The 13,678-nt window shown below is 31.2% G+C and overlaps 1 protein-coding gene across 1 annotated transcript in view; it reads left to right on the top strand.

The window, feature by feature from the left end:
* WDR78 (WD repeat domain 78) overlaps positions 1-13,678 on the top strand; it is an 83,623-nt gene that overhangs the window by 67,479 nt on the left and 2,466 nt on the right. The window contains 4 exon segments of the mRNA XM_015595100.2: positions 268-389; positions 4,416-4,514; positions 5,153-5,379; positions 7,076-7,232. Of these exon segments, the coding sequence (XP_015450586.1) occupies positions 268-389; positions 4,416-4,514; positions 5,153-5,379; positions 7,076-7,232 (605 nt within the window).

Raw genomic sequence — 13,678 nt, 5'->3', positions numbered from 1 at the left:
CATACATATATATTAAATTATCTTTCTCTTGTTATGTGTTGAATTAAAAATTCCTAGTAAACCACAAGAGGTGACAAATATTGGTTTTACTAAATAAGAAAAAAACTGGCCTTAGTCATTGTTTTTCAAAGCATCTAGCTCTGGAATTTGCTAACTTTAACCTAATCACACACAAAAGATGGCAGAAATCATAATATTGTTTGCACATTATATTTATGATACTGTCTTATATGGTAAATAAGTTCCATATTTTTTCCTTAAATAAAGATTTGATGCGTTTGAGGCGAACTACTGCCAGCAGCAACAAAAAAGGAGGAGAAAAAGAAAAGAAAGGTGAAGCTTTGATATCTCGACAGGCTCCTGGAATGTGTTTTGCTTTTCATCCCAAGGTAAATTATTTCAGTCCATTTTTTATTATTGCATATAACAGTTTCCAATACTTGAAGTGTATTAAGATATAAAGCAGGACAAAATATTAGTACGTTAATTAATATTGTGCCTTGTAAGTAAAAAAATAAACATAGCTGCCAACCTAAGTTTGAATGGCACACCTAGTTTCCTATACTATATCTTTATCTGCTTTCTAGAGGAAAGGCCTGTAATTCTAAGGAACTATGTGGCAAGATCCTCTTTAAAACTTCATGTTTAACTTGAGTGCTCTTCCTTGCCCTTCTTGTGTATTCTGCTGCTCTATCATACAGATAGATACCAAATGCACTGTATAGTCCTCTATAACTTCAGTGTAAGTAGCAACTCATTTGATTCTGGGGATCAGGAAGACCACTTAAGTTCATGCTTAGCAAGACCACAATCAAATCAAAGCACAGTTAAGGGAGTTCTACTTTTTCAAATTATTTTTATCTTGAGGTTCTTTGGAAACAGAAAATCCAGCCATTATGACACACTGTTAAGAAAATATGTCCTGTGTGTTTTTTGTTATATGTAATACAGTCATCTCTTTAGTAACACCATCATCCACCTAATTATACAATCCCAAACTTAGGCTCCTACTGTGTTCTGCCCTATCATCCAGATAGTATTTAAGTCTTATCATCCTGCTCCTTCCAGTCCAAGCTTACTACTGCTAAAGTAGTTCAGGCCTTTATGTTTCACTTTTACAACACTGCTGTCATATTCTAACTACCTTCGTTCTCAAATTCCTGTAATCTACTTTTCATCAACTCCAGAACAGTGTTTCTCAATTTGAACAGGGAGCAGGCTATTTTCCCACCAGGGGACATTTCACAATGTCTTGAGATATTGGCATCTAATGAGCAGAGTCTAGGAATGCTGCTAAACATCTTACAGGGAATAAGACAAGCACTGTCCTCATCCTGCTCCCAACCAAAGAATTAACTGGCCCAAAATGTCAATAGTTCTGGATTGAGAAATGCTAGTCTGGTGTCTTAGAAATGTCCTTGGTGTAAGGAATTCAAGATGATTATGTAGTTTGTAAAGTTTTATTTTTTCCTCTCTAATCTGGTTACCTTTTATTTCTTTTCATTGCCCTATTGTACTGGTTACAACCTCCAGCCCAAGGATGAATAGAAGTGAAAACAGATATCCCTGTCTTGTTTCTCATATTAGGGAGAAAACTTTCAGTCTTTTACTATTAAGTATGATATAAGCTGAAAGATTTTAGCAATTAATTAGGTCGAAAAGATCCTATTATATTACTATTTATTGAAAGTTTTACCCTTCTAATATACTGTTGGATTTAATATGCCAAAATTTTGTTTAGAATTTTTACATCTTTTTTGTAAGGGGTATTGGTGTATAGTTTTCTTGTAATGTCTTTGTCTGGTTTCAGTATCAAGGTAATCCTAGCCTCACAGAATGAGTTGAAAAATATTCCCTCTTCTTGACTTTTTTGAAAGACTTTTCATATAAGTAGTAGTATTTTTCATTACATGTTTGGTAAAATTAATAAACCATCTGGGTCTGTAGCTTTCTTTTGGGAAGATATTTAATTCTTAACTAAAAATTCAATTTTTTACTAGATATAGAGCTATTATGATATCTGTTTCTTCTTAAGTGAGGTAATTTGTGTCTTCCAAGGAATTTGTCTTCTTCATCCATTTTGTTGAATTTAGTGGCATAATAATATTCTCTTTTATCCTTTAATAGCTATAAAACACATAGTACTATCATCTAATTCCTGTTAGTAATTTGTATCTTCTCTTTTTTCTGATTAGTCTGTTTAGAAATTTATTAATTTTATTGATCTTAAGGAATCAGCTTTCGATTTCTCTATTTTCGTTATTCTTTTTCTCTTTTCTATATCATTGATTTATACTTTGATATTTATTATTTCGTAAGTTCTACTTTGATTTTATTTGCTCTTCTTTTTCTAATTTCTTAACATGGAAGCTGAGATCATTGATTTATGACTTTTTTTCCTAATATAGGAATTTGTTCTATAACTTTTTCCATAAATACTGCAGCATCCCTCAAACTGATAAATTTTAATTTTCATTCTGTTAAAAATACTTCCTAATTTCTCTTTTGATTTCTTCTTTGATTAATAGGTTATTTAGAACCATGTTATTTAGCTTCTAAATGTTTGAGGGGTTTCCAAGGATCTTTCTGTTATTGATTTCTCATTCAATCTCATCATTATCAGAGAAAAATTTTTTATAAACTGCATAATTTTGAATTTATCGAGATTTGATTTAAAGCCCAGAATGTAATCTTTACTGGGAAATGTTCTCTGTGCACTTGAGAAAAATGTGTATTATGCTGTTGGGTGGATTGCTCAATGAACATCAATCATGTTAAGTTAGTTGATGGTGTTGTTCAAGTTTTAGTATACCCTCGATGGTTTTCTGCATTTTTCTTCCATCAATTATTGAGAGAGATGTATTGAAGTCTCTGACCATTACTGTGGATTTGTCTATTTTTTTCCTGTAATTCTATCAGTATTTCATTTATATATCTTAAATCTTTGTTTTAGGTATATAAATGTTTAGGATTATTATTTTTTTGATTAATTGACTCATTTATCATTATGAAATAACATTATTTATAACTGATAACATTCTTTATTCTGAATTTACTTAGTCTGATAAAAATGTAGCCACTCTAGCTTTCTTTTAACTAGTGTTATCATGGTTTATCATTTTTCCATTCTTTTAGATTTAACTTATTTGTATCTTTATATTTAAAGTGTGTTTCTTATAGGCAGCACATAGTTGGATCTCGCCTTTTTATCCAATCTTACAATCTCTGCCTTTTAATTGTGATGTTTAGTTTGATTATTGATACAGTTTGGTTTGAGTCTATCATCTTACCTGACTAGTTTATTGGTGGTGGTGGGATGTGTGTGGGGGGGGTGCAGTCTAGGCCTCCTTGCCTAGAGACAAGACTCCCAAAAGATGTCTCAGCTCCAGAGCAAGAGGGTTTTGCTGAGCCCTCTTGCAACTGTGTCATAGTGCAAACCTCTGTTCATTCCTGTAATCTCAAAGAGGTTTTTCCTGAGAGAACTCCCTAATATATTCACATAAATGGAACTTAAAAACCATTAGGTTAATTTTACATCTAACAGATGGCAAAATTTAAGATTTCTGATATAACCAAATGTTTAAGAGAATGTGGATTTAAGAGAACTTTTATTTACTGCTAAATATAAGTTAGTAATGCTACTCTGGGGAAAAAAATGTACTTTATTGTATAATTTGAAATTGCACATACCCCATGATTTAGTAGTTGCATTTGTAAATACGGTATACGCCAGAGCAGTGTGTCTCAAACTTTAACATACATATAAATTACTTGGAAATTTTGTTAAAATGCAGATTCTGATCCAGTAGGTCTAAAATGCTCGCAGATGTTGCTGACTATGTAGCCAAGACATAAAACGTTGACTTTCAGACTTTTTAACTATGACTTTGCTGTAGGAAATATATTTAAAATCCTTATTTAGTATATACATTTAGAGTTAAAGATGTCTGAGACATCATCTAGTCAATTTCTCCTTCCCAGCAAGAATCATTTCTTCAGCATTATAGTCATAAATAGTTAAGTCACCTGTCTTTTCTTTGACTAGTTCTAATGTAAGAACACTTACTATTTCCTTGGACTGCTAGTTCCATTGCCAGGTAGCTCTAAGTGTTAGAACACTTCTTCCTTGTTTTAAGCTACTGTTTGTTCATGTAATTTCTAGACAGGTTACTAAATTCTACCCTCTATTCCAGCAAAGAAAAAAACTATGTTTTCTTTACACAGTAGTCCTTCAGTAGTTTAATTATAATAAAATCATGATAGAAGGAAAAAGACAACAGACAACTTTTTTAAAGATAGTATTTCTAGTTTTGGTTCTAGAATTGATTTTAAATAGATTTTGAATGGTCTAATCTTATTTAGCATATTTACTAATGTATTATAAGCCAATGCATTCTGATTTTTGTGTGTTGTAGGACACAAATATCTATTTGGCCGGCACTGAAGAAGGTCATATTCACAAATGTTCTTGTTCATATAATGAACAATACCTAGATACCTACAAAGGACATAAGGTTAGTTTAATTATAGTAGGTATGAAAAATTTATTTTGTAACATTTCTGAAACCATAGTATTGTTATACACAGTATTTTTAATATACTATAAATTTACAGCTTCAGAGTTAAAAATCCAACTCAAAATAAGTGCTTTCTTGTATAGAAACCACCGATAATGTGTGGGGCATTTTATTTGGCTTCTGAATATCCTCGATTTCTTCTTGCAAGTTACAAAAGTCACAATTTTTATTTGTTTCTAAAAGACTTTGCTTATGGTAATATGCTGATGCTAAAGTAAAATTGTCTCTGACATATACCTATTCTACATATTTTTTATGATTGTTCCAGATATATTTTCATTTTCTCCATTTCTATCTTTTTCTTAATACTCCTTATATTTTTAAAGTAAATAAGTATACCATATATTAATATTTAGTGAGTATTGTATCAATTATATTTTTATGTTTTTGTATGGCATAATTGAAGGAAGATTCAATTTATGACCTTACTCTCAGCTAAAATAATACCCACACAATAATGCATGGTGCATAAATCTTCTAGAAATCTTAGTATTTTTAGTTGGTTGATCAAGTTTTAAGTATAAAATATTAAATACTATTTACTTACGAGTTTTAATTTATTATTTTAATTCTAGGGTCCAGTTTATAAAATAGCATGGAATCCATTTTGTCTCGATGTATTCTTAAGCTGTTCTGCAGATTGGGGTGTTATTATATGGCAGCAGGAGAATCTCAAGCCATTTTTGAGTTTTTATCCAACTACTCACGTTGTTTATGATGTTGCCTGGTCTCCAAAATCATCCTATATATTTGCAGCTGCGAATGAGAGCAGAGTGGAGATTTGGGACCTTCATATCAGCACGTAAGTGTTAATATTTTTCTTGGGAATATTTCTAGTAGAAGCAATTCAAACTAAATGATACCTGATAGTTTTGACATCAGTTAGAACTATAGTTACTTTAAAACAAATAATGTTTAATTTGTGAGAGTTGAGAATAAAAATATATTCTAGGATAGTATATTAATGTTAATTACTTATACAATATGTGGTTTAAAAATATTTTAAACAAAATAGATTATCTTACTCATCTCAAATGATTATAGGTTGCTATAGGATATCGTAACTACCTTGAATTCTTTTTCGTTGCCTTGTTTATAAGAAGAATGCAGAGGCAGCTGATTGGTCTTAATTGAAGATTTCTTATAATAAGATAAAGAAAAGGAACAAAATAATTATTTTTACAATATTTACCTATTCTCTTACCTTGTTTCAAAACGTATTCAAAAGGGCATGCATTTAATTAAAATTTTTGATTTAAGGTGTTACACCAAAGTTATTAGAGTGTCATCTAGACCCATCTATCTTTTTAATATGAAAGTTTATACAATGCTAGAATAAAGTTTTTGTTGATTCTACTTCTTCAGTTGGAAAATATTGTAGATCTCTATGTTAGTTATTAGCAGAAGGAGCAAGGAAATACATTTTTGTTTAAAATAAATATGTAAAATTCAACAGGTTTATTCTTAATGACAGTTTTTCCCCCTAGAAGTTAATAATTTAATAACTTTAAAATTTTGTCATGGCTTGTTCTATAAAACAATTTGAATCAAAAATCAATGATTACCTCACAAAGCAATTATTTTAGAGTGTAAAGTGGCTACTTAAATGATCCTGCCTCTGATTTAAAATTTTCTGGTAAAACTGTAGTGCCCAGGACAGCATTTCTTCAGAAGAAACTTGCAAGTTGCTGCTTCTGTTTGTTTATTAAGGGCATTGGTGGATTGCTTCGGATGAACAAGAGTAGAAAAAGTTCTTGTTCAAAATATTATTTTATGTTTCAGAGGTTTATTTGGATCAAAATATTCTTCTATTAAATGACATTGATTATTTAAGGAGTTATATTAGTCAGGGTCTTCAGAGAAACAAAATTAATAAAGAGAGAGAAAGTGATTTATTTTAAGAAACTGGCTCACATGACTGTGGGGCCTGGCAAGTCTCACACTAGCAAGACAGGCTGGCGAGCTTGAATTTCCGTCCCAAGTCTGTGTTGCAGTCCTGAGTCTACAGGAAGTCTGGAGGCAGAATTTTCAGGGAACTCAGTCTTTTCTCTTAAGGCCTTCAACAAATTGGTCGAATCTACTCACATTATGGAAGGTAATATGCTTTATTCAAATTCTGCTGGTTTCAATATTAATCACACCTAAAAAAAAAAAATACCTTCACAGCAATGTGTAGACCGGTGTTTGAGCAAACAACTGAGTACCATAGCTTAGCCAAGTTAATACATACAATGAACCATCACAGGAGTTTAAATTTATGAGTTCACATCTTAGTTATAAATTGCTTTAATTTATCTAGTTGAAATTAGTTCATTAAAAATGGAAAGTTTTGATTGAATAAGGAGTATTAAGCAGTTATTTTGATTTTGGAAATACTTAGAGAAGCTTTTGTTTTTTGGAACATGAAATCACAAAAAATATTTCAGACTTTTCTTAGTTTGCATATGAAAAGAATGTATTAACAACAACTGACTTTACAAATAAAATATTCATTGCAGTTTGGACCCTCTGATTGTGAATGTTGCTAACCCTGGAATCAAGTTCACAACTGTTCTCTTCGCCAAACAAACAGATTGCCTTCTAGTAGGAGACAATGATGGACAGGTTGCTGTGTATGAACTAAGAAATATGCCCACTGTTTCAGATTCTGGCCGGGTAAGACTCAAAAGTCAAAATTTTATGTCGTTTTATGATTTTGTTCAGTTGAAATATTCAAATATTACTCAACGCAAGGAATTTACATTTCTTAAATATCTTAACTGTGGTACAGTGGAAAGAACCCAAGTCCCAAGAGTTGTTACCTACTAGGTACAGTACCTACTAGGCTTGTTTTTTTTGAGCCTCACGTTCTTTATCTGTAAAACGAGAATACTAATATTGTTGAGCATAATAGTTATGTTATATGGAACAACTTAAAATTGAGCCTAGTATATGACTGGGGCTTAATAATTGTTAAATATAGCTGAGAAAGTTTACTGCAAATATTCAGACTTTTATATGATAGTAATATTTTAGATATTATCCAATATTCCTGAAGTAAGCATTTGTTTCTGTTGTATAGCATTATCCTATTCCCTTACTCTAGTCTTCAAATGTCAAAACTTTGTTGTAAAATCCAGTAAATCAGAATTACTAGATACCCATTTTTTTAAGATAACTTCAATTTTTTCTTTTTTTATATTTAAATTGCTATTTTATGCATGATCTGGTAAATATTATAATGATTATAATAACATGTTAAAAATATTCACAGATCAATAAGAAAATAAAAGACTAGGACTCTAGTATAAGAACAGGTAATGGTTCGAAACCATTCACAAAAAATGACTAGTAAATATATTTTAAAATTCAACCTCACTAATAATTCAATAAAATTGCATTACTTTAAATTAAAATGTAATAGCATTCTCATATATCAAGTTAGCAGGTTTTTTTTTTTTTTTTAATGGGACTGCTTAGTACTGGCAAGCATTGGAAAAGATAGGTTCTCTCCTATAGTGATGATTTGAATAAAAATTGATAAAACTTCTATGGAAGCAATTTAGCAATATGAACAAAGATTGGCCACTTCTGGGACTCTCATGTACAGAAATATTTATAAAGGCAATCAAAGAAGTTAATTATAGCATAATCTGTGATAGGATAAGAAACAAAACATGGAAGAAGAAGGAAATAATATCCAACCAGAGGGAAATGTGGCCAGGAAGTCAAAAGTGTTGATTAGGCTTTGGTCAGTTATAGGAAGGGGAGTTCACCCCCATCATAACCATTTATTTGACTGTAAATATTAAATGAATAAATAGATAGGAAACAAACAAACAAACAAACAAAAAATGCTTAGGACTTTGTACTTGTCATTCTCTCTACCTAATATCCACAGGGTTTGTTGCTCTTCCCACTTCAAGTCTTTGTTCAAGTGTCACTTTCTCAGTGAAGTCTTCCTTGGCCACCTTATTTAAAATTGCACTTCTACTCTTCCCCAGACTTCCTATTCAATACTCTTTCATGACTTATTTTTCTTAATAACACTCATCTAAGTACACCATATTCTTTATTGATTTATTTTGTTAATCGCCTGTCTCCCACAACTGTGAACAGTGAATTTCGTCTCTTTTATTCTGGGCTGTATCCCTACGACCTAGTGCAGTGTCTGGCTTGTAGTAGTTACTCAATAAATGTTTGTTGAATAAATATGCATTAAAAACTAGAGAAAAGAATCAACGTATTAGAAACATTATTTCTTAGAATAGGACCAAGGATAAATTTTAGTCTTTTTACTTATCTGTTTTCCAAATCACTACACTAATAAAATTTTTTTCAAAATTCATTGGTCTATTTATATAATAATTTCAGTCTGTTCTGGGGAATGCAACCCTAATGGATTAATTTTTCATGTTATAAAACATTTAATATTTTTTATTTTTTCACAAATGAGTGTACAAGATATTTTAAAAGGTACTAGCGTGTTTGTGCTCACACTGAATCTTATTTAAGATACACAATTCAACAGCCAAAAAATGTTTTTAATTATATTTTTTATTCAGGTTTCTCAAAAAACATTAAAATGGATCCAAATATAGAGTTCATAGTAACCCTTTTTCTTCTGTTCATATTCCCTCAAATTCTAAAGTAGCCCCAAGGCCTAAATCCATCCCTTTAGGTCTCTGTAATTCTTTCACTTCTATCCCACAAGAGCTCTAAGAACTTGTCCACAAACTTTGAACTTGGGTTGTGAGAAGGGGGAGTTGAGTTGTTCTAAAATCTTTGTTAGGATGTGTTAGGATAGCAGTAAAAGAGAAATCTGTGAGCATTAATTAGCATGTTGGTTCTTTTCCTCACACATCTATGGAGTACTTATCGAGTACTATAATTTATCAATATAAGTTATAATATTTTGTATACAAGTCTTTTTAAATATTTCAAGCTGTTGGAAGCTTTTGTATTTAAGTATCTAGTACAGTGCTAGCACATAATAGGCATTTAGCAAATGTTGAATAAATGTCTGATTAAACAAACCTACAAACAAAAGTCATGGTTTCTAAGAAAGGGAAAATATATGCTCAAGAAATATAATAAAGTCATAACGACCTAAATAATAAACAAACTCCTATAGAAGCACAGAACAGGAAAATAATTGACTTTTGAAAGGGGAATGGGAGGAAGAAAAGGGAAGAATGGGAATAAGAATGCTTTGGGGAACACTTTCACATAGGAAATTACTTTTCAACTGCTTTGAAGAGTAGGATTTTCCCTTGGAGACAAGAAAGAGGAACTGTTGTTCCAGACTTAGGGAAAGGCTTGAGCAAAGATAGAAAATTAGAAAGGTACATGGCATTTTAAAGAAATGGCGAGTAGACTTTTTTGACTGGTAAAGAAATTGCTTGAGAGAAAAGCAGCGAAAGGGCCAGTTGGATTATATGGGACCAGAAAATATATGACTGCCATGATGATGAGTTTGATCTTTATTCTATAGAAAATGGAAAGCCATTTAAGATTTACTATCCTAGAAATCACATAGGGGAAAAAAGTGAAATTAGCTCTCTATCTCACATTTTATACAATGATAAACTCCAAATGGATTTAAGACTGTGAAAAATAAAACAAACTACTAGAAGAAAATGTAGGATAATGTCTTAATGGTCTAATGGCAGGATAGACTAAAAAAAAAAAGACTCAAAACATTCCCTAATCTTTAAAATTTTATCCTATTTCTTTACCTATAAAATATGTATAATGTTGGGACCAGAATCAAAGGTTGTTAGAAAGATTAAATGAGTAAATAGGTACAAAGTAGTTAGAACTGATACTAGTAAGCTCTCAATAAACCTCAGTTATTCTTTGTATGATTATTATGTCAAAATTAATACTTTCTATTCAGGATTCCATATGCCACATTAAAAAAACCACAAATTTGAAAAAGAAATTTCCAAGATATATAAAAGACATTTAATATTTAGTATATGTAAACAACTCCTACAAAACAATAAGTACAATTCAGTTTTTAAATTGGTAAATATATAAGGTTTTAATCACAGGCGAGGAAATGAATATCAAATAAATTTATAAAACAATATTCTCACTAGTAATGAGGAAATATGCAATTAAAATTATGCAGGATACCAGTTCACACTGATTGGATTTACAAAAATTAAAACATTAACCAATATCAAATATCAGCAAAGATATAGAGAATTAGAAATTCTTATGCAAGGGTCATGGGAATATGAATTAGCATAGCCTCTTTGGATAGTAATTCAATAAAACTGATAATTCAAAAACTATACAAGCCAATGATACCAGACTCTCCTGCACATTTGTACCAGGAGACATACCTAAGGTATCAGTGTAATGTGTTTTTCCTTCTTTCTTTCCTTCCTTCCTTCCTGCCTCCCTCCCTCCCTCCCTCCCTCCTTTACTCTCTCTCTCTCTCTCTCTCTCTCATGTTTCTTTTTATGTAGAGAAAATTAGTCTACTTTCACTTAAAATATTCACTTTCAAATATGTTACAAAATTTAAAAAATTTAGTTAATCTTAAGCTCTTGCATTTAGATTATGTATTTATTATTTTATTTATAAGTCCAACAAATTTTAATACATACTTTTAAGTAAGCTTTTGTAAGAATCGAATCTCTTCAAATCCTTTCAATTCCACTTATAAATATAATATATTGGATTTTTAAGTACTTCAATTGCTTATGGGCAAACAAATCTTAGATATTTAGGGATTCTTATTAATTTAATAAATTTAAAATGTTCAATATAATAAATCTTAAATTTTCTTAAATGTTTCATAACTCTTTACAAATTAATATTTCAATCTATGATTAGAAGTCTAAATCAATTACCTAATAACATATTTAAATTAGAATCACAAATTTATTTGTTAGAAAATTTAATATGGCAAATTCTTTTATATATAATGAATGGATATTTAAAATACCAGATATATACAAATTCCTTAATATAAAAAATATTTAAATTATCTTTTTGGTTTGCTACATTTCTATACACATTCTTATTCTTCTCAGGGTAAAAATATGTTTTCTCAATAAAGAAATAAATGAAATATTTTAAGAAGTCTTGAAGATTATTCTCTCAACTGGCTGAGATGCATATTGACTGTGGACATTTAAGAGGATTTTCCTAACTACCTTGGCTACCATGAGGAGCCCTGTTGGTTTGTTAGAGTCCTCCACATGGAGTGGTCTCAAAGCCTCCCTCTCCTGATTCTAGTTTCATATTACTTACATTCTCCATTCTTCTCACAGAGATCTGCAACTTTGCGTATGTTGCTGCATCCCTTAATTTACTGTGTAACTAATTCTAAATTACTACAGTTTTCTTATCTGGTAGGACTAGAACCCTTAGAGATGTTTAAATGATGTCTGTTTTGATCATATATATCTCCCAAGGCTTTGTTTAATTCATTGATAGTGGCCTGAAAGACATGCCAATTAACAAAGAATGTTTATAACAGCCTTGTTTCTATATTGATAAATTGAAAACAGTCTTGATGATCATCAGTGAACTGGATAAATAAAATATGGCACATTCACATGAGTGGCTATAACACAGAAATTTAAATGATGTATATTTCAATGTGTCAATATGACAAAATTGAATTAATCTTAAAAAACAGTGTTGAATGATAAAAGCAGATTGTAGGAAAGTAAGTACAATATGTTATGATTTATGTAATATTTAATCACAAAACTTAAAACTGTGTTCTTAGTGGGCATATTTATAGTTAAAGTATAGACTGGAATGTGGAAGAAAAACGTTTCATATTTGTCTTTGTATCTGAATCAGTTAGAGACATCTTGTATTTTGAATAGTATAATCTACAAGCAGAAAGAAGGCTAAGCTCAGAGAATCTGAACATTTTTGACAAACTAGTGTGTGTGTCTGTGTGTGTGTTAATGGTTTCAATGCTGGTGAGCAATATTTTCTTTTAACAAATATATTCCATACATTAGTAAATAAATGCTTTCCTAATACAAATATGTTTTTCATGCTTTTGATCACAACATTTTAGAGGTTCAGGATTGTATTTCTGGGAGACGAAACAAAAAACTATTAATTACTTTTTATGTTACTTATGGCCAAACACAGACTTAACTGATATACCTCTTTCTTAGCTTTTCAGAGAAGAATTATAATCATAACAGTAATTTGAAGTTTCAAAGTAATTAATGTCAAACCATTATTTGCTATCAAAATATCAAGTAATATTATGACCTATAATTTCTCTATTAATTTTAAGTAGGAGCGAATCAAAATTTTGACAGGCTTGTGATTTCATTCTGTAAGAAAGATGTATGCCAGATTGATTTATGATAAAGGTTACTTCTGAAGGGAAGGATGAGGAAAGAACAAGATTGGGGGAGGAGGTACAAAGGAAACTTTAACTTTATCAGTAAGGTTTTATTTCTTTCACTAAAAAATAAAATCCAAGGCAAAAATGACATTTGTTGATTTGGAGTGGATATGTGTTTTACAAAGGCAAAGTACCAGACAGCACATGCACCAGGTGTGCTGAAGGCAGGGCTCCCTGGGAGAAAACCCATGGAGATAGGATCAATAGCAGTTTTAGGACCACAACTCCCCCTCATCTCTGCATTGCCCATCATTCTCCGTGGCCTTGCACAGCAGGAGAAGGACTTTGATCCTTGGGCTATGGAAGTTTTAAGCTACGTGATTTCTGAACTCTTGCCTCTTTCTGATGTGATCAAAAACCAGAATAATATTGTGATATGACATGGCAGAGCATTGGCTCCAGTCCTGTCCTACCAACTCAGGGTTCATGATTAGGGGTGACATCAGCCTAGTGCCTGGCATGAACAGGAGCCTGGGGTTCAAGCTTTGCAATTATAACTGTGATGTAGCTAGCTGTCAACAGGATTTACCTCCACATTAGCATTTATTGTTTGTTGAAGCATCAACTCCTCTAATGGCATGATGGAGGTTGGTTGCTAGGGGCCTAAGTCTTGCATTGACTTATGATTTAAACACTTGGCAGAAGTCCATTTCAATGGGGATATTGCATAAAACAATTCTTTTTCTGAAGGCAGCCTATAGAGAATCACTCCTGGACATTATTT

This window comes from Pteropus alecto, unplaced genomic scaffold (assembly GCF_000325575.1).
Source record: "Pteropus alecto unplaced genomic scaffold, ASM32557v1 scaffold25, whole genome shotgun sequence".
NCBI lineage: Eukaryota > Metazoa > Chordata > Mammalia > Chiroptera > Pteropodidae > Pteropus > Pteropus alecto.
Note: the sequence above shows the minus strand (reverse complement) of the source record. Positions and strands in the feature narration are given on the sequence as shown.